A 22,471-nucleotide genomic window follows, 5' to 3' on the forward strand; every position below is an offset into this window, starting at 1 on the left:
ACACTGACTAATAATAACTAGATGAAAATACAAGAGTTAACAAAAGTTTGAATATTTTAATTTTATAATTTCAAAACAATTTGATGTGGTACAATCTCATATACCATATGACTGACCAAGAATGAGAAAATACAACTATGAATGTAATGAAGGACTAGATATGAGAAACAAAAGATCTAATAAATTATCTATATAGAAAAATATGTGTACATATATATACAATTGAATCTACAAAAATATATGTAAATGCTGATAAAGTGAATTCATTAATGTATCATTTATTAATATGCAATCATATAAAAGCGATTCCCCTACACATGGGTATCTGCTTACGTGAAGATAGTCACCAACTTTCTCAAGAAAAATGTGAAGAGAGCTGCTTTTTTGGTGAAAGGGATGGATAAGAGAGAGAGAACCTGTGAGGCGAAAGCGCGAAAGCCATTAAATGGCTGGGTCCAAACCTCACCGAAAAGTTGAGCTCCTACTATTTCATGACAATCTTTTTACAGTTTAGTCGGTGGATTGACAATGGTGGCCACAAACATCTCGTGCCCTCTAAATGACCTTATCCTCACGAGATATGGTTTCTCAAAACTGGTTCAGGGATTCTACATAGCCCAAGTGAGCTTAAACTATCACTTACATTCAAAGCTAAAACAGCCGTAAAGATGAGGAAGATAATAGATTTGAGAGGAGCACCAGGGATGGAAATAATGGAGGGTTCTGCGTGTGTGGATTGTGAGAAGGATGTCAGATTTTGCTGCTGGCCGACCTTGTCTTTCAGATCTCTGATGCACATTATTGTACCCCGTCGCTCCTGCCAAACTGGACGTGCTTCCCCACTTAATGGGCATCGACTTAAAGACTCCATCCTTCGTCGATCCACGGTCACAGGCAAGATTTCATTAACTCTCTTTGTGCTATTAGATATGATAACTGCATTATTAGGAAGTATCTGTTGTTTCAGCTAGCACAGAGATTATGAACTTTTTACGAGTCTGTCCTTGAAGTTATAGGAAGATATATTCCTGTGATGTTCCTTTACTTGTGGTGAGCTTTGTTTTGTATTCCTGTGTTGCTCCTGTAACTTCTTGTGAGATTTGTTTTGTAAATGCTTCCTTGATATGCTTACAAAAGAGATTTTCTTTCGGTGGGTGGTTGATTGTTTGAGAACTATTTTCATGAATGGTATCAAAAGGATAATCCTTTGTTAGAGCCTCAATTCTTGTTGCATTAACCCCATATGGTTGAGAATTAAGAGGAACGCCATCATCCTAATGATGAAACAACACTCCTAGAATGATCTTCACCTTCCTCTTATGCCTATGTAGTCTTCACCTTCCTCTTATGCCTATGTAGCACTTTACCAGTAAAAGAAGGCGGAGAAAAATGGCTTGTGAGAATCAATTTTCTGGCTCTGAGTATTCCGGGATATTTACACCACCAAAACCAAATATGAACAAAACTCATCTAACATTGCTCAAGGTACAAAGATCCTACCAAACATCACTAAACAAAATTTTGGTTTCTTGAAGCATAACTAAATCCGGCCTCACATCAAGCGAATCTTGTCAGGGGCATTGCAGCCCCCGACATTCCACGATATGGCTCTCATTGGACTAAAATAGATATGAAAAAGGTCCTACCAAACATCACTAAACAATTCTCTTGTAAATACAGACTATCTTGAGTAGCCGCCAAAAAAAAAATACCTGTATTAGTAAAGAACAGAGCATCTGGTTTTCTGTCATCTTGTTTCCTTGAAATTTATACTTGCAAACCACCAGATCAACTAAAACTAAAACATGTAAGTCTTTTAACATCAACAAACATACCCTCAAAACCACATGGCCTAAGCAATTTGTATGATGAAATGCAAATCATTTTACTAGACTTTGTTAATTGCATAATATTTTCACAACACTATTTAATACATATAAAATTATATCTTTTACTACAAAGGGATACATCATACGACACTATAGAAATAGAATCTTTATAGATATTTCAACCTATTTCCAAAACCATATGAGGAAATCTTGTTGTGTGGAGAAATGCGGACCAAAATACCTGAACACTCTGCCTTAGAGAAATCACTATGGATGCCTTGGGTAATAATCTTGAACCTACCACTACATGTGGAGCATCAAAGTGACATAGTATCCCTATAGGAAGATGAAACACATCATCAAACATCTAATTCCTCATCTTCACCATGCTTGAGTATAAAAGACATGGCAATCATTTGTTTCTTCATCATCATTTCCATGAAAACCAATATCCTTGTCAACCCATCTCTCTCAAATCTTCCACTATCTTACCAATCTATTTCTAACTATTTCTCAACCTCTTCAACTTCGCCAATTACCTCAAGTTGACATCAATGAGAAAATATATTGCCAACAAGTGATCCTCTAAATAATATAATTAAACTCTTAACTATGGCCATAAATTGACCATAATATGTGGATCGTAATGTACACAATAAATATTAAATTTATTGTACCATAATGTATATCTAAAGATAATAATAAAATAAGTCATTGAGCCTATCAAATCTACACCATGTCATTACTATGAAATATCTACTCAAATACCTTGTCTACTCATAAAATTATCCTTGTACATGAGAGGGAAGAATGTGAAAAATATTTCATAGAAGAGGAGCAGTAGATAACACCATATTAATAAGCCGCATGAATATGAAGTATCAAAAAAGACATATCTAAGATGAAGTGATTATAACTGCATTAACTTAGTGATACACTTTCAAGTTCTCATCATCAGTATTCACTAAGCTACCCTTTTAAGTTTTAAACTTAATGGGATGTTTCAATTGCATTGCCCTTTTTGGTTGTTAAATTAATCAAGAATTACATAGACATAATAATAAAATTGATCAAGAGGATAGATATAAGTCAATAGTATTAACATATTTCTCTATAAAGGTAATGGTGCCAGATGGTGAGATAGAAAGAGAAGAAGTTGTCACTTCTTATAGGAAATCAAGGTTTTTTATGCTCATCAAAATTCTTTTGGAGATCAAAACCCTAGGACACCAATTAATCCTAATTAAATTTTTAGTGAGGAATATTATAGTGACTCCATTGTTGAATATTTTGGACAACTGAGAGGGGGGTGAATCAATTGTATATTAAAAATATATTTATTTTCCCAAAGAAACAAATCCAATACAGATTAAACTTAGAATACTTAACCATGAATAGATAAGAGCATGAAAAACACACAAATGGAACACTAGATATAATGTGGAAAACCCAAGAAGGGAAAAAACCACGGAGAATGTTAGTTCTCAATGTAAAAAACTCTTGTTAGGGTGACACCAAATAAGGTGATTTTTACAAATATGTCTCACTGCAGGTGGGCTCATTGCCTGACTAAAACCACTGAAAAAAGAAGGGCTCATTGCCCAAAGGAAGAATGAAAGAATCCACCACAAAAGAACAACTGCCAAATAGTTGCAATACCAAAAGAAACCTTAGGCTTACTGCAACCGGTACCAAGTAGCATCATCAAACAACCATACTACTCAACCACTTCATATCACCAAAGATAGATCTTCCTTTTACAATCAACTTCCTTCTATGAATCCTTCATATGATATTTCATTACAATCATTCTTTATATAAACTAATCTCCAGAATAGATTTTCCAAGTCGGCCAAGAATATAATAAAACGTATTTCAAAATAGGTCTTCACTAAGCATTCTCATGATGGAAAGGAATGAGAAGTGGACCATGCCACAATGAATGTTCAACACATTATCCAAACACCACAATCACTAAACTAGGAAGCAACATTTCCAAACACACAATTTTAGAGAACATCAACACGTGCCAAATTAAAATAACAAAGATACATGCATAATAAGAATAAATCCAGAAATGCAAAAGAAGATCTAAAAAAAATAGAGCAATGTGATGCTCTACAAACTCTATCATACAATCATCATCATCAATTAATAGACTTCTGGAGCACAACTTTTGGACCATGAAAACATGAGAGTGAAGTCTCAAGAAAATACCCAACAACATAGCAACATATCATGAAAAATATCTACAATAAGTCAGAACATCTGGAGCAAAACCAAACACTAAAACTTAATCAGTATGTTGACATCAATGACAACCATATTGATGCATCAATAAACTTCACATTTTCATCATCCATCCTAAAAAACATCAAGGATGATGATTGCAAAGTTGAACCTCTGAACTTTGTTCCTTAGGATTCTTTTTCCCTTTCTAATGACCAAAAATTTTGATTTTATGATGTAGTGTATTGTGACACATTGTAAGGAATCTATGAATTGAGCTAATGGAGCCAAAAATAGAGTAATTAGATTGTGATAATATTGTTATAAGTGTATAAATGATATATTATTTTTAGCTAATGGGATTATATTGGTCTTCAAAGGTTCTATTTTAACTAGATATTTGAGTTGCCATATTTTTAGTGGTTTTAAATTATAATTCTTTAATTAGCATTTGATGGTTTCACATGTATTTCTTATCCTATCTATTGGGTGCTTAAAATTGAGGTTTTGTAGTTTATTTATTTAGGTATTGTTTTGTCATCAAAATATCCCTCTATCTATATATGTTAGTATAATATCTTGTGAAGTCTCAAGCCTATACTTGTACAATAACTCTCAATTTTTAATAATCAAATTGGTTGTGTATTCATTCTTGTTGTATTTTTGAAGTTTTATCTATATTTCTTTGTCACCTTATTCTAAATTAGAGGTTAAAAATTAACCTAATGAGGAGGATAGTTTAGAGTGTAGAGGAAAAAGAAGAAACTTAAACCCCACTTACAAATAGACCCACATAATAAATAATGTAGCCTAATAGGTACATTCTACTCAAAGAAAAGAAAATAAAATAACTGTTGGCAATTTGGAGGAATTGATTATTGTAAAGCAGAAAATCGCGAGCGAACCCTAAGTGTTCCCCCCACCACACCGAGGAGAGGGGAAGGAGGTCACTTAGGATTGATGGTTTTCACTTAGGGGAGACTTTACATTCAAAAGAGGGGTTGAAACCCACAAGATCCAATCCCACACAATGCAAGATTGGATTCTAAATGAGTTTCAAGGGTTAAGACAGCAAGGCTACCCTCTTTTGTAAAGAATGTAGATAGAATGATTAAGCTAGGAATGCATGAAAAGTGAGAAAGATTCACTTATAAACAGAGATAGGAATATAGGATGAAGCTGCGGACCTAGAATTAGCAGTAAAATGTCGAGACGGCTCTGTCCTGCAAATTTGAGCGAAAGTTGACGGGACGATGGCGCCCGGCGTGCACACGGTCCTCCGAAAAATCTGCGAAACGAAGGGGGATCTGTTCATCTCTGCACAAGGATTCCAGATCTTCAATTACAGCCGCGTACCTACAACCTGCACACAGAAAAGCGAAGACGATTGTGGGGTTAGGGATTAGGGGTTTGCCCTTAGGTCAAACCCCGGTTTTGGAATTAACCAAGAAATGAGAATGTTGTAAATGTAAATGATTGTAATGTAAACAAGTACTTGATACCTTGTTGTAAGAATGTTTGTATTCTTACATGCGAAGGTGTAAATGTTGTTATATGTTGTATGTTGTATGTGATCTCCTCTTCAATGGTTGAATCCTTGTCTTGAATGCAACACTTAGCCTTGAATGGAGACTTAGAATGATCAATTGCTTGAAGGAATGCTTGAATGCTTGAATGTTTGAATATTTGAATATTGCTTCCGCATCTTGTACACATATGTCCTTCCTCTTTTTTCATCTACCAAAATGGGAGAGGAAAATGTAGTTTATATACTTGTCAATTAGGGTTGATAGACTGATTTTTTCGACCTTAGGCCAACCAAGAAACAATATTTCCCGAATTGCAAACATAAAGACCTGAGGCCCCAAAAGAGACCGGGCCCAAAATAGGGCCAGGGACCAGGGCGTTGGGCGCCATGGTCCCACCTCCAGGGACAGCAGGGTGCAAGGAGGATCAGGCCAGGGTGCTGAAAAATGCAATTTTTGATGTCATGAGCAAGTTTCGGGGTCTCCATTCAGGTTCAGTGTTGCATCGCCATCGTGAAGACCCAAATGCAGTCAAAATTGCAAGTGTCACAATTTTAGGACGCTACAATTATGTGTTGCATTAATGTTTGTCATTGATGTCAACACTAGTTGTTTTTTTGTCTACTGGCTTTCGGTAGAGTGGTTGGTCTTTGATGTTGATCTGGATATTTATCTATGGTTTTTATTTGGCTGTTGGAATTGGTTTGGATTGGCTATTCACGTGTTCCTGATGTGTATCACATTCAATTGGTTATGGATTTGATGATCTGGATGCTATCATATGTTCTAGTAATCCTTTTGGTTACCAATAAGGTTTTTACCAGCAACGCTTTATTGAACAACTTTTGATGAATCCAATAAGTTGTTAGGATTCCTAGAGATACTGAGAGGGGGGGGTGAATCAGTATCTAACCAGTAGGTAAATTTACTTGATTTAAAACATGAAAAGCATATTAAAACTGTCTACTGGTAGACCAAAAATAATGCAGTAAACAAGAATAATAACAACCACATGAGAAGCACACCATAACACAATATTTTAACGAGGAAACCTAGTGTGGGAAAAACTTCGGTGGGATTTGTGACCCACAATATTCGCTTACTAGCCAATAAGAGAATATTACTCTTACAATAGGGGCCTACACATGTAGGAAGGCCAAGTGCCTAGAGCTCACTACTCAATTACAAAAGAAGTCACACTGGCTTACAATAATGGATTATATTAATCCAAAGCCTTGCACTACTTTAGATTAGCATATTCTATGCCAGATCTAGTACCGGTTTAAGTTCTGCTATATACATAAACCCTTAACCAATGATTCGCATATTAGGTCTGCATAATTTTGCCTATCTCCTTATTCCAAAATGATCTACAATGATCTCATACATATATGAGTCATATTTACAACTCGCCATATCGGCTTACAATGATTTTACAATTAATTACAAAATACATTTCAAACAAAATTCCTATCGGCTAGGATGTCGGTATCCTTCCTTTCATTGCCAGTGCTCTGTGTGCAGGTGTAGATTTTGTCGTTGTTGGTATCATATGATTGCAAGGTTTCCATCAATGACAAAACCTTCAATCACCTACAATTTCTCATTGGAGTGTGCATTTGCCAACATAAGTGGTGTTGGTGCAGCATCTAGAAGGTTATCAGGATGCTGATGATTATCATGTTCATGTTCCAGTTGTTTGTGGTGTTTCATTTTTCTTATGGTGACCTATTTTAGGTTTGGTGGTTATTCTGTTAGGTTATGGACCGGTTTATGTAACATGTTGGTTGATGCTCCCGATGTGTCATCGGTTGGATTTATTATTTGGTTTATGTTGTTTCTATCTTAGGTCGACTTAGTTTATCATTGGTTTGTGGGATTATGTAATGGATCTATTGTATTATCTTTTAGGTGGCCAACCTAATTTTTTAGTCTCGGGTTTGTATAAATATAATGTAAGATCTCTTTGTAGATCATATATGTGGTAGGAAAAGGTTATTGGATTATCTATGTGCGAATAAAGTTATAATCATATACAGAGGTTTTGGTCAATCATAGGTGGTTGAATTGGGTTTGTAAAAGAGGTTTAAGACCTCTGGTATTGAGCTTAACCGGAACTGTACTTAGGCATAGGAGATTCTATTCTTGTAGTTCATTCATCTTTCCAGATTGTAGTGTGGATTTCTTTGTAGTTAGTGAGGCTCCTTTTGTGATGAGCAATGCGCTCTAGGTTGTTTCCCTTCTTGCATGTGCATGCCCCTCTTATTGTATTCACATACTTTCTGCAAAAGTATTATCTGACTGTGGGTAGGCTTCCCACCATGGTTTTTCCCTTTATCGGGTTTTCCACGTACAAATCATGGTGTTCTATTTTATGGATGGTTGGTAATTTTTATGTGATTTATGTTTATGCTTAATTATTATATTTGTTATTTCGGTATTCGATTTATGCATTCTAGTAAAAGGTTTTGTGTGTTTAAAGTTTTATAATTTGTTGATAACTAATTCCCCCCCCCCCTCTTAGTTGTCCACCGGTTATCCTAACAATGGGTATCAGAGCTTGGTCCTCTCTACAAAATCTTAACCACTTGAGGAAGATCCTATGGCAAACAATAATTCAACTGCATCTATTTTTTCAAGAGAAACCCCTAAGCTTGATTCGACAAATTACAGGCTATGGCAGAATCGAATGGAAACTCATTTGAGATGTATTGGGAAAGAGATTTGGGAGGTCATGGAGAAAGGTTATACTCCTCATAATTTGGCATGTGGCAATCCTCCTCCAACAACCTTGGATAAGGACATTGAGAATGATTATAGAGCTAGAGAAGTACTCTTAAGTGCACTTTCTAATCAATAAATTATGGAATTAACTGACCAATCATCTGTGAAGGCTATATGGGATAAGGTGGAGGCTCTAGATGAAGGTGACCCTACTGTTAAAATTGCTAAACTTGGTGGTTATCTGGTAAGGTATGAGAATCTAAAGATGGAAGAAGATGAAAGGATTGTTGCTTTTAAGAAAAGAGTTAATGAAATTGTTATGGGAATTCAGTGTTGTGGTGGATCTTTGAGCGAAGGTGAGATTGTTTCTAAAGTATTGAGAGCTTTACCACTAGCTTACAAGAATAAGGCTACTGCAATTAATGAGATGAGAACAATGGCTAACACTTTTGTTAACAGGGATACTTTGGTTGGAAAATTATTTGCTTTTGAGCTTGAAGAATTTGGTCCTCAAGGAGCTGCAAAGACTGAATCTACTTTTCACACATCTGCATCATCAAATGGCAAGAGTGATTGGAAAGATTTATATGTGAAGGAACTGGAGGAAATGAAGAAAGAAGATGATGAGTTTAAGCAACTTGAAGCTCTATTTGCTAGAAGAGTACCTAAATGTCTGACAGGAAGTAAGTATGAAGGAAAATAACCTTTTAAATGTTTTGCATGTAATAAGATAGATCATTTTGCATCTAGATGTCCTAAAAGGAATTCAAGATTTGAAGAGAAAGCTAGAAGATCTTTTAGGCCTAACCATGATTATCAGAAGAAGCATAAGTAAAGGATAAACAAAGACAAATCATGTTACCATGTGGATGAGGAAGGTGTGACTAATTCTAATGATGAACCGTCATAAGATTTAGCCAGCAGATCCAGCAGTGGAAAGGAATGGGTTATTTTTTCTATAAAGGAAGATGCTCAAGCACCTGTTGTTCAAAATGAGGAAAAGGCCCTTGCTGCTAAAATTGAAGACAAGGATGAATGAGTGATAGATAGTGTATGTTCACATCATATGAATGTTCACATCATATGACTGGAGATAAAAGGAAGTTTTATCTTTGCAAGAATTTGATGGTGGACTGGTTAGATTTGGAGATGACAAAGCATGTATGATCAGAGGAAGAGGAACTATATCATTGGATGGTAAGCGTAACATTGATAATGTTTATTATGTTGAAGGTTTAAGGCATAATATTTTGAGTGTAGAATAGTTGGTGGATAAGGGATTTCAATTACAGTTCAAGGACATGGAAAATGCAAAATCATTAACAAATCTAGATTGGAGATTGCAACCGGTACATAGAATAAAGGTAACATCTTTCATTTGAACTCCGGTGAGAAGACATGTTTGATTGCACAAGTTGATGAGAGTTGGTTATGGCATAAGAGGTTGTGTCATGTGAATTTGATTGCATTGTAAAGATCAGTTCAACTAAGGTTGTTAGAGATATAACTAAGATTGTGAAGCCCTATAATCCGGTATGTAAGGAATATCAAATGGGAAAGCAAGTCAGAACTTCTTTTAAGAGTATACAAGAAAAATCTAATGATGTTCTTGATCTTATTCATACTAATTTGTGTGGTCTTGCTAGAATAAAGAATTTTCAAGGTGATATATATTTCATGCTATTCATTGATGACTATTCTAGAATGATGTGGGTTACTTTTTAAGGGAGAAATTTGAAGCTTTTGAAAAGTTTAAGATCTTTAAATCTAAAGTTGAGACAAAGACAGGGTTGAAGATTAAATGCTTAAGGTCAGATCAGGGTGGTGAGTCCACATCCGATGAATTTAACACTTATTGTGAGAAGCATGGGATAAGGAGACAGTTCTCTGCTCCTCAGACACCTCAACAGATTGGTGTTGTGGAAAGAAAGAATAGAACTATCTTGGATGCGGCCAGAAATATGATGATGGAAGATAATTTTCCTGATATCTATTGGAGAGAAGTTGTGAGCATGGTGGTATACACATTTAATAGAGTTCATATCAAAGGAGACACTGGTAAGACACCTTATGAGTTATGGTTTGGTAATACACCTACAGATAAGTATTTTAGAATCTTTGGTAGTAAATGCTATATAAAAAGAGATGATTCCATTGAAAATTTTGATCCTAGATGTCATGAAGGGATATTTCTTGGTTATTCTAATGAAATCAAAGCATATAGATGTTATAAAATAATATTGTAGATAATTGTGGAAAGTGCTAATGTCAAGGTGGATGAGTTGTACAAAGGTCAAATCAAAACTTATGAGAGAGAGCTAGAAGTGGAGATGATCATAACTAAATCGATAACACCTATACTGAAATAAAATATTGAACTAGTTACCCCAATAGTATCAGAAAATTTAACATTAACTGAAGATCAGAGTACAGGAACATAAAGTCAGAAGACTCCTAGGTATGTAAGGCTAAATCATTCAGAAGATTAGATCATTCGAGACAACAACAAAGTAGTAATGACAAGAAGAAGGTTGGCAACTAATGAGATATGTTTAATTTCACAAGTTGAACCAGCATCAGTTATTGAAGCTTGTAAAGTTGAATTTTGGATGAGAGCTATAGAAGAGGAATTAGATCAGATTGAGAAGAACAACACGTGGAATTTAGTTCCCCGACCTAAAAATAAGAATGTTGTTGCAAATAAATGGGTTTTTAGGAATAAATTGAATGAGGATGGACAAGTTGTGAGGAATAATGATAAATTGGTATGTAAAGGATATTCTCAGAAGGAAGGAATTGATTATGATGAGACTTTTGCTTTAGTAGCTAGGATTGAAGTTGTGAGATTATTTCTTGCTTATGTTGCCCATAAGAAATACAAGGTTTATTAGATGGATGTTAAGTGTGCATTTTTAATGGAGATCTTGAAGAGGAAGTTTACACTAAGCAACCTAATGGATTTTTACTTTCAGATGACAAAAACATGGTTTGCAGGTTAAGGAAAGCTTTATATGGATTGAAACAAGTCCCTAGAGCTTGGTATGCTAGATTGGACAAATATCTTTTGAACTTGGTTTCACTAAAGGTAATGTTAACAAAAACTTATATTATAAGATTACTGATGATGAAATATTGATTGTTGAAGTCTTTGTTGATGTTATCATATTTGGAGGTGAGTATAAGTTATGTATGGAACTCTTTGAAAATATAAAGAATGAATTTGAGATGTCTATGATTGGGGAGATGAAATTTTTCTTAGGTTTGCAAATTACTCAGAATGATAAAGGTATTTTCATCTGCCAAACTAAGTATGCTAGAGAGTTGTTGAATAAATTTGGTATGGAAAATTCCAAACCGGTTGGTACCCCTATGGTTACAAGTGAGAAATTGACAAAGAATGATGCATCAGCTCTGATCAATCCTACAAGGTATAAATCTATGATTGGAGGATTGTTATAGCTGACTTAGAATAGATTGGATATAATGAATGTAGTTTGTATTGTATCAAGATATCAGAGTGATCCTAGAGAGAATCATGAGAGTGTGGTGAAAAGGATTTTCAAGTATTTGCAAGGAACAACTAAGTACGGTTTGTGGTATCCTAAAAATGATGACTTTACACTATGTGCATATACAGATGTTGATTGGGTTGGAGATGTTGATGACCAAAAGAGCACATCTAGTGGAGCTTTATTTCTTGGAAGGAAACTTGTTTTGTGGATCAGCAAGAAGCAGTCATGTACTTCTTTATTTATTATTGAAGTTGAGTATGTTGTTGCTACTATTAACTGTACACAAGTTCTATGGATGAAGCAAATGTTGAAGGATATAAGGGTGGATTGAAATGAACCGGTAGTTATTCACTGTGATAACTCTGTTGCTATTGACGTGTCAAAGAATCTGGTATTTCATTTTAAGACTAAGCACCTATCAAGTATAATTTTCTAAATGAGAAGATGGAAGCAAATGAAGTCAGACTGGTTTATGTGAACACTAAAGAGAAGATTGCAAATATCTTCACCAAACCTTTGCCTAAGGAATCATTTGAGTACTTTAGAGACTTTAGTGATGCTGACTGACATCAGTCTAGCATGCATTATCAGAATTATCATTCATTCTGGATTGATGTGTTGGTGCTACTACTCAAGGGGAGTAGTCAATAGTGTGGTTCAGAAGTTTTATGACTTTTCTCTGATGTTTGTCATTTTTCTGGCATTGATGTCAAAGGGGGAGAGATATTTATGTGAAAAAAAAATCTTAATAGGGATATCATTCACTGGGTGAGTTTGGTCTGTTGGTTCAGAACTTCATTGTCATATCATTTTGGGGAGATTGTTGGATATCTTCCTTTGGGGGAGACTTGTTTGGCACTTCTTGGCACTTGGATGTTTTTCACATCTAGTGTTGCTAGCAATATCAAAGGGGGGGATTGTTGGTAATTTGGATGACATGATTATGTGTTGTATTAATTTTTGTCATTGATGTCAACACTAGTTGTTTTGTTGTCTACCGGCTTCTAGTAGAGTGGTTGATCTTTGATGTTGATCTGGAGATTTGTCTTCACTTTTGGTCTGGCTATTGGAATCAGTTTCAATTGGTTATTCATGTGTTCCTAATGTGTATCACATTCAGTTGGTTTAGGGATTGATGATCTGGATGCTATCATATGTTCTAGTAAGCCTTTTGGTTACCAGTAAAGGTTTTACCAGCAGCACTTTGTTGAAGATATTTTGATGAATTTGATAAGTGGTGTTGGTGCAACTTCTAGATAGTTATCAGGATGTTGATGATTATCATGTTCATGTTCCGGTTGTTCGTCATGTTTTATTTGTCTTATGGCGACCTATTTTAGGTATGGTGGTTATTCTGTTAGGTTATGGACCGGTTTATGTAACGTGTTGGTTGATGCTCCCGATGCGTCACCGATTCAATTTATTGTTTGGTTTATGTTGTTTTGGTCTTAGGCCGACTTGGTTTATCATTGGTTTGTGGGATTATATAACGAATCTATTGTATTATCTTTTAGGTGGCCAACCTAATTGTTTAGGTCTCGAGTTGGTATAAATATAATGTAAGATCTCTTTGTAGATCATATATGTGGTAGGAAAAGGTTATGGGATTATCTATGTGCAAATAAAGTTGTAATCATATGCAGAGGTTTTGGTCGATCATAGGTGATCTAATTGGGTTTGTAAAAGAGGTTTAAGACCTCTGGTATTAAGCTTAATCAGAACTATACTCAACCATAGGAGATGTTATTCTTGCAATTCATTCATCTTTCTGAATTGTAGTCTCGATTTCTTTGTAGTCAGTGAGGCTCCTTTTGTGATGAGCAGTGCGCTCTAGGCCGTTGGCCTTCCTGCATGTGAAAACCCCTTTTATTGTATTCGCATACTTGTTGTAGAAGTATTATCTAGTTGTGGGTAGGCTTCCCACCATGGTTTTTCCCTTTACCAGGTTTTCCATGTACAAATCATGGTGATCTATGTTATGGATGGTTGGTAATCGTCCTATGATTTATGTTTATGCTTAATTGTTATATCTGCTATTCCGACATTTGGTTTATGCATTCTAGTAAAAGGTTTTGTGTGCTTGAAGTTTTATAATCTATTGACAGCTTATTCACCCCCCTCTCAGTTGTCCATCGATTATCCTAACAATAACATTGTTAGATTTCCCTATTTTTACATACGTATATAAAAAATTAAGAATTATTGCTTTAGCTTAACCCTACTTAGTTAACACTACAGTGGATAGAAACAACTAAAAATGAGACATTCAAACAAACAAAAAAAAAAATATAAGCTAAGAAAAAGTAATATTAAAATAAAACATGTAAATTTGAGAGAGAAATTAATGTCAAAATGTTGATCCAGATATTTAACTTGGTGATATCCTTGGTCCAGATCTGGTTTGGAGTAGTGCAGTAAAAGTGGATTAGTTCAATTGTCATGCAAATGGTTGGAGATTAATTATAGTCACTTGAGATGGTATATCAAGTTGTAATATAGATTTTCTAGAGAATTGGAGATGATCTTAGTGGTCTGTAGTTGTTGCTCGTTAAGTGTGACTATTCCGGCAAACAACTAGTCAGAGTTTGTTCAAATTTTGGTCTGCATAATGGTGCATGTTAGAGTATTCGGGTATTTACTTTATTAATTAAACAATATTTGTTTAATTATTTAAGTTCCACTTTATCTCTTTTATATTTAAGCTAACTTTAGGTGCATAATAATCAATTATTTTATTAATTATTATGTGCAAACCTAGGTTTTCCTTTTTAGGGTTTTTTGACCTATTAAAGGTTGAGTTCTTTCTTTTGTATTGTAAGAATTATCACATTACACATTTTGTGAATATTGAGCTCTCATCTTTTTGAGCATATTTTGTGTGTTTTTGTTTTTCTATCATTTGCTTCCTTGCTTCTCCTTGTAACATATTATTTAGCTTGCAGAGATCTTTAGGCTCCTATGGTGTTGTGTTTCTCAACTCTCACATGGTATCAGAACTTCAGATCTACAACTATTTGTTCTTGTTTTGAGAATTTTTGCATTGGAAGCAGATCTAGGGTTTCAGGAATTTTTTTTATGCACTTAGGGATAGGCCTTTTTTCTAAGCACTTTGGGCCTAAATGGACCTCACCATCGTGCTCAGAAGGCCCAAAAACCCTTATAGTCATGTAAACTTGACCATTTTTGGCTCCTGAGCCTCATGGAGTATTTTTTCTCCAGTACCAGGTTGTACAACCCTAGCACGCAGTTCGAGAAAAAAATTCAAAAAAAAATTTGCCTTTTTACGGCATGCAGGTCGATTTTTTTTTTTTTTGAAAAAAATAAATCAAAAATCAAAAAAATATTGGAAAAAGGCGAAAAAAGTGTTTTTTTTTAACAATTTTTGGTTGGGGGGTTCCCCCACGGTACCTTGCCCCCTGACCTGCTGCAGGTCTGGCACTGCCAGCGGTTCTAACACCATCGGCCCCCAACTCCCTGTCGGTGTCGATCTTCCTGGCCCCCGCCAGCCCTGCCACCACAGCTCCTCTTCGGTCCCCACTACTGACACCGCCTTCCTGACCCCGCCACCGCAGCCCCTCTCCAGTCCCTGCCATCGGCACCGCCTTCCCGACCTCCACCGCCGTAGCACCCCTTTGGCCCCCACTGCGCTGCGCCACCCACGCCCTCCTTGCACTACCTGTCGACCCCTCTGCACCGTCGGAAACAGCCCACACCACCGGAAATAGCCGGGGCCACCACTACGCCACCACCTAGCCACCTCTGCTATTGGCATTTTCAATAAAAAGATTGTTGATATTCATTAAGGATATTGAGAAGGTTGTTGAAGATTATTTGATATAACTGAAAAAGGATGATAACTATCTTTATAACATTATTTTGTCATTGATGTCAAGAAATTGATTTTCTGATTCAGTATGATGTTGCCATATCTTGAGAGGATTGATTTGAAGAGAATTAAGATATTGGTAAAAGACACAGAAAGAATGTGATAAGAAAGGGGAGAAATGAGTTATTCAATGGGCAACTATTACCGAGTTAGACAATGATGAGATCATGATGTTTAGATTGTTTTGATATCCTATATATGTTGTTGATTTTAAGGTTAGTACTATACTATGTCACCAAGCAAATAACCTAGTCGGTAAACCCTAAGGAACCTAGTCGGTAAACCCTAAGGTTATCAATATCGGTTAATGAAGGTGGAATGTCTACCGAGTAAAGTTTAGTATTTACCGAGTTGCAACCAAGTTATGACAGATCGCATTGGATGGATAAAAGTATTATTTAATGAAGGATAATGATTAGCTAGAGATGTATAAATGATTGGTATGCCATGCATGAAGTTTGTTTAAGGATCTACGGCAATGGAAGATCAGCAGGAAGATCTGCAACGCAGATTGAACTACAATAACCTTGTGCAAGTTCCAAGAAAGGAATGCAAGTCCCAAGGCAAGGTAAAACATTTTCAGATCAGAGAATGCATTGAACCTAGTCAAGATTGAAGATTTGATGGCTAAGATTGATCAGGGGAAATATGATCAAGGAGATTCAACGGTTAGCAAATTGTTTATAAATAAGAAATTGTTGATGAACAATGCATGCGGGCAAGTGTAAGTGCAGGGATGCTACATAGTGATTACCGAGCATAGAAGCTTGAAGACCTGTTTGAATAACAGAGTAAGGAGCCTAGTAGAGGGACAAGATAAGTCCAATGACAAGATTGTTTTGAGAAAATAAGAATCTGCTTTAGCATTTTAGATGTGAAGTTGCAGATATATTCATTACTGTTGTTTATTTTGTAAGTGATAGAAAATCTCTTAACTGAGTGGACTTAACAGTCTTATTTATAAACCCTCTAGCAAGGTGACATTCTAAATGAGTGTTTGAAATCCTTTGACAAGGTCACTTCTAATAAAGTGAAGATCCTAATAGATCTGAGGGAAATCCCTTAACCGGGTCACATTTAGCAATGTGTTTGTAATCTTTAACAGGATTTGCTTTTAACCGAGCATACTCTAGAAGAGTATATTTCTTAGTGGGTCCAAAATCCCACAGTGGTTTTTCCCTATTTGGGTTTCCATGTTAAATTTGGTGCTATATGTGTTATGATGATTATGTGTTTATGAGTTTGCATGTTTAGCAGTTTTTGGTTATATTGTTGAAGCATAGGTTACCGAGATTGAATCTGTTGATTTTATGGGAGATTAAGTTTGTATGATTCACCCACCCCCCCCCCCTCTCTCATCTTGTTAGCTATTGGCATCAGTTCTTTACATTTAGTATCAGAACTTGACACACTGCGCCACCCACCCGCCACCGGAGCCCTACCCCCATTGCACCTCCCTCTTGCCTTATTTAGGGGGTTTGGTTTTTTTGCCATAACTTGGGCAAACAGAGTCATTTTTTTGAAAATGAATAGGCGTCGGAAAGTTGGTTCTAAGCCAGACCTTGTGGTCTTAGAATTTTTTTCCAATTTTTCTATTTGACTGTGGTTTTTTCCAGTCAAAGTGGGGTCTCTTTTTTGCACTCCGGGAGCCATAGAATGAGCATCCGAACTCCATTTTTTGAAAACTTTATATCGTTGGAAAGCTTATCCTATGTACTTTCTAGCCATATGAGTTTTCTTTCCAGATTATGCTCCACAAATATTTTCTTCAATTTTTTGCTTTTCAGCACTTTGTGGATATCTTGGATGTTTTAGGTCCTGGGATCTCTTCTCTGAGTAGGATGTCTCGGTTTTGGCTCTTATTTTTGTTTCCAGTATTATTATCATTTTAGAATTTCATTTATGTAAATGCATTGAGATAAAGTTCCATCATGCATTTTTTACTTGAGATCTTGCACATCTTGTGCCTTAGTGTACATGCACTACTTATAAAGTTCCATGAGGGGGTTGATGTTTGCCTTGTTTGTCATCCACCTTTGTCAAGTGAATGTTCCTTCCATGACATTCACCTCCTGTTGTGTGTCAAGTGAGTGTTCCTTCCACAACACTATGTACTATCTTTGTGCCTTTGATGTTCCTGGTTCTTCGTCATGCAGTTCTTGTTGGTCGTTCTTTTCAATGCACCTATCCCTCTCCCTCTTTAGCATTATGGGGAGGTTTGTCCTATTGGTTCTAATGCTTCCTTGGTTCGATTGATTAGCTCTTTAGGCTTTAGTTTCTCATACCATCTATATCTTTGAGTTCAGTTGTTTGCCTTTGTTTGCCTTCTGATTTGAGTAGTGTCATTTGAGGGAACTCATGCAGATTACAGTCTTCTCTACCTGGTCATGTTCTATTTCAGTGGAGGTTCTTCAGATCAACAGTTATTCTTTGACAGTCTTTGCTAGTTCTTCATGCTTCAGTGATTCTTCTAATCTTCTCTTGTTCCTATCTTTTTGGAACATTCTTGTTTGGAGGCTTTTTTCAATCCTTCTTCTTTCTTTTTCCATCTCTGTTTGGAGTAGAGTTTTGTTCGCATGTGGTTTTCTCTATTTCTCCTATTCATAGAGATTTGGTTGTATTTGGGTACCTGATGAGGCCTTGTTTCTGGGACCCATCTTTCCTACTTTCAATAGTTGTTCTAGGTTTTAGCTTCTCCCTAAGTCTAGCTTAAGGGGGGTGTTAGAGTATTCAGGTATTTACTTTATTAATTAAACAATATTTGTTTAATTATTTAAGTTCCCCTTTATCTCTTTTATACTTAAGCTAACTTTAGGTGCATAATAATTGATTCTTTTATTAATTATTATGTGCAAGCCTAGGTTTTCCTTTTTAGGGTTTCTTGACCTATTAAAGGTTGAGTTCTTTCTTTTGTATTGTAAGGATTATCACATTACATATTTTGTGAATATTGAGCTCTCATCATTTTGAGCATATTTTTTGTGTATTTGTTTTATTTATTATTTGCTTCCTTGTTTCTCCTTGTAATAGGTTATTCAACTTGCAGAGATCATTTGGGCTCCTATGGTGTTGTATTTCTCAACTCTCACAATGCATATATGTGTCATCAATTCTTATGGTTGGAGTATGATGTTGGTGGATAAAAATCCATGGTGTATTCTAGTTTTTAGATTCTCATTTGGTCTATAGTTGGATTAATATCAATCTAAGCTCAAGCTACTACAATGATAGAGTGATAGTGTACAAGAATGTATTGCATTCCTCTACAAATCTTCAAGTATTTTGGTGATGTAACTCGATAAACTAGATTTTTTGATATTAGGTGATGTTATTTTTAGCATCCAAAAGTATTTTTGGTGGCCCGCATTGTAATTTTATTAAGTTGAATTGGTGTGCCTTAACTATTTTATCATTTATAGTCGACCTATGATGTTTTAGTCCATGCGATAGCATGAAAAATTATGGGGGTTTTTTTGGAATGATTTGAAAGGTGTGTTGACATAGTGTGATCCCTCACATTTTTCATCTTTGCTTCTACATTTCATATGAGATTAGTTTTGGGTTGATTGTTTTGATCCTACACATTACATCTAATTAGGCCAACCTAATTGATATTATTTTGATTGCAAATTATATATAAAGGATGAAATAATTCTTTGAGATGTATGCATGTGTGGTATGTGTTGTGCAAAGTGTATGTGAAGTTGTGCAAAGATTCACAAGTATAGTAGAGCAGTGATGAAGGAACTATAATCATCATATCAGGGGATGTGATTGCTTGCAGATCAATCATATTGATGTTTCTCTTTTAAATATAATGTATCTTACCTTGAAGAAGTGGTCTTCAATGTCCACAAGTATTATCTACATCTTTCCTTGAGGTTGTGCACCTCAATCTTGCAAGTCCTCATGAAGGACAATGAGCTCATTGTCCTTGATCCTATAAAATTGTAACCTATTTTTCATATAGTGGGATAGTTCTCACCATGTTTTTTCCCTCGTTAGGTTTTCTATGTAAAATCTTGGTGTTTATGTATGGTTGTTGTTTTTTTATTTCCATTTCTTTACTTCTACATATGTGGTAAATGGAATGAATGATAATTGAATAGTTAAGTTTTAATATATATTGATCCCCCCCCCCTCTCAACATCTGAAAGTGTTCAACAACTTACCTATGAGAGTGAGGCTCCTAAAGAATCAGTCTAACAGTTGAGGTAGATTCAGGATTTGAATGCAATGTTTTAATCTCAAGATTTGGATGCTATGAAATAACATAAATGGATATTTATGTAGTATATCTTGAATGAGAATTAATATTTTCTCTTTTTGATATGGATGAAAGTAGGGGAAAGAACAAAAAGCTAGAAGAACACGTTGGTTATTTGAGAAAGCAAGTTGAAGATGAAAAGAATACCATTGATGATCTTGAAAAAAAGCTACATATCAAGTTCGTAGAATGTATCAAACTTGAAGAAGAAGTGGTAATGTTGATGAAAGAGTTGAAAGAAGGAAAAAAACATATTGACAAGGGGTCAAATCTTAAAGGTGGTAGTGAAATGCTTGATGGGATGTTAAGTGCTTAGAAACAATCCAAAGATAAAGGTTGACTTGGTTTTTAAAAAGGTGAAAGATCTAAGACTCCCGACAAAGAGGATAAAGGAAAGAAAAGGTCAAAAATTAATTGAAGAATATTAATAAAGCTCAAAAAGGTTTCATTCTAGTCTGGAATAAGAAGAATTTTAGGAGACCTCCTCTTTCTCAAACCAAGTATTCATCATCCATTAATGGTAACTATTTTTCATACAATAATTTTGGACATAAATCTAGTAAATGTAGAAGTCAGATCAAATCTCAGTCATTTAATGGTTCGTGTTATTCTTGCAATAAGTTTGGACATAAGGAGAATAAGTGCAGAAGTAGGATGCTATGGAATGGATATATGAATACAAAAAATGGTAGAAATTATCAATCATTCAATGGGTATTTTTCTACTTGCAAAAAATATGGGCACAAGGTCTTGAGTGAAGTTCTAATGTTGGAAGGAGTGGAAATGGTCTATAGCAAGAACTAACTTATCATAATTGCAATAAATTGCAATATATTGCTAGGTTTTGCAAGGGAAACAATGAGAAAATTCTTGGTATGATAGAAAAGATTGATGTTAATGAAGAAAAGGAGAAGACAAAGATGACATGGGTGAATAAATATATTGATAGTGTTGAAGGAAAGGAAATGGATGGATCTTTACCTACTAATCGTGTAGATGCTTCTTTCAAAAACTAGATAAAAGGCATTGTTTAAGGGGGAGAATTGATTGAAGACCTTATGAACCCCCTTGTAGTTTGGATGTTGAATTGTTTTTAGTATTGAAGATTTGTGACAGTATTTCTAGAGCACTATGGATATTTGTGTTGGTCCATGGAGATGTTTGAGATTTTTGACAAAATAGCATATCAAATTTTTAAAGTATAATGGCAAAATGCATTTATGTTGAAAAAACCTAAGTAGGTCAATGCAATAGATAAATTGGATTTTTAAATTAATTTTGATCACTTGTGATCTTATGAATTTAAGAGTTATTTAGTGTGAAAGAGTCTTCTTGTGTGACAGTCTGATTCAAGGTTTTAATTTGCAAATCTTAAGTTATCAGTTTCAGTTTGTGTGAAATGGCTACACCAATCCATCTTTAAATCCATGACCAATCTTGAAGCCTTATCCATTTGTGGCTATGGTGAGTGATGAGGAAGGAGCTTATTTGTGGGTTGTGATAGATGTGGTTTACACTAAAGATTTTAGGCCTTATATTCATGCACCCTTGACGGAAGTGAGTCGTGTTAAGTTTAATGATTTATGGAAGAAATTAGTAGAGGATGATTTGGTGACATTAAAGCCCTAGTACAAGAATATTTTAAAGCTAGGTTTGAACATTTAGAAATATTTCCAACTTTTGCTACGAGCATGCAAGGATTCATATTATCTTGATTTAGATGCATGATGATGTGATGTACCTTGACCAGCCTTACATAATCATGAAGGATTTTGTTACGGCCTTGACTAAACTATGCTCCACTAGCATTATCCAGAAGATGAAGATGGTGAAGAACAAAACTATAGCATAGTTAACTGGTTCGATATTTGATAAGAGATTTATGACAGTGGAAGATATAGTTGATCTGGATATCAAATATCTTACCAAGGGAGTATCATATAAGGTTTACTTTTAGATTGAGGAGGGTTCTTCTACTACCATTGTGAGCTATGTTGCATATCAAACGGTGATTCAAGGTGAGAAGTTTGGCCTGTGTGAGCTTTTGAGACTATAGTTGCTAGACAACCTTGAGAAGGCCAAGAGTGCAAAGTATCCATTTAGGTATTAGGTCTCTAATCATATATTTGGCTTTCATGTTTATGAATGATCTTTCAAGTATAGAGAATAAGGTTTGGGATAAGTTTCATCCTATTGGAGTATAAATTGAACAGCATATTAGGAGCTTTAATAATGATATAGATGAGTGTAACAAGTAATATTAGGGTTGGTTCAAAAGTTTTCAAAAGAATATGTAGGCTAGATGGAGGATCCATGGTGAATTGGAAATGAAATACAAGAGTGAAATTATTTTTTCCGTGAGTAGAGACTACTGCTACATAGAGGCTATTGAACCAAGGACTACATCGTTGCCTTAGTCACCTTATGAGGTATCTCTGGAAGAGGTTGAAAATAATATTAACACTTTATTGAGGTTGGAGGTTCATCCAAATGAAGAG

The 22,471-nt window shown here is 35.3% G+C and overlaps 1 protein-coding gene across 1 annotated transcript in view; it reads left to right on the forward strand.

The window, feature by feature from the left end:
* The first annotated feature begins 529 nt into the window (after positions 1 to 529).
* Positions 530 to 22,471, forward strand: part of LOC131047751 (protein MIZU-KUSSEI 1) — a 38,712-nt gene continuing 16,770 nt past the window's right edge. Inside the window, exon 1 of the mRNA XM_057981544.1 lies at positions 530 to 894. Within this exon, the coding sequence (XP_057837527.1) occupies positions 669 to 894 (226 nt within the window). The 5' untranslated portion in view covers positions 530 to 668. The remainder of the gene's footprint in view (positions 895 to 22,471) is intronic.

This window comes from Cryptomeria japonica, chromosome 4, assembly GCF_030272615.1.
Source record: "Cryptomeria japonica chromosome 4, Sugi_1.0, whole genome shotgun sequence".
In the NCBI taxonomy this organism is placed as follows: domain Eukaryota; kingdom Viridiplantae; phylum Streptophyta; class Pinopsida; order Cupressales; family Cupressaceae; genus Cryptomeria; species Cryptomeria japonica.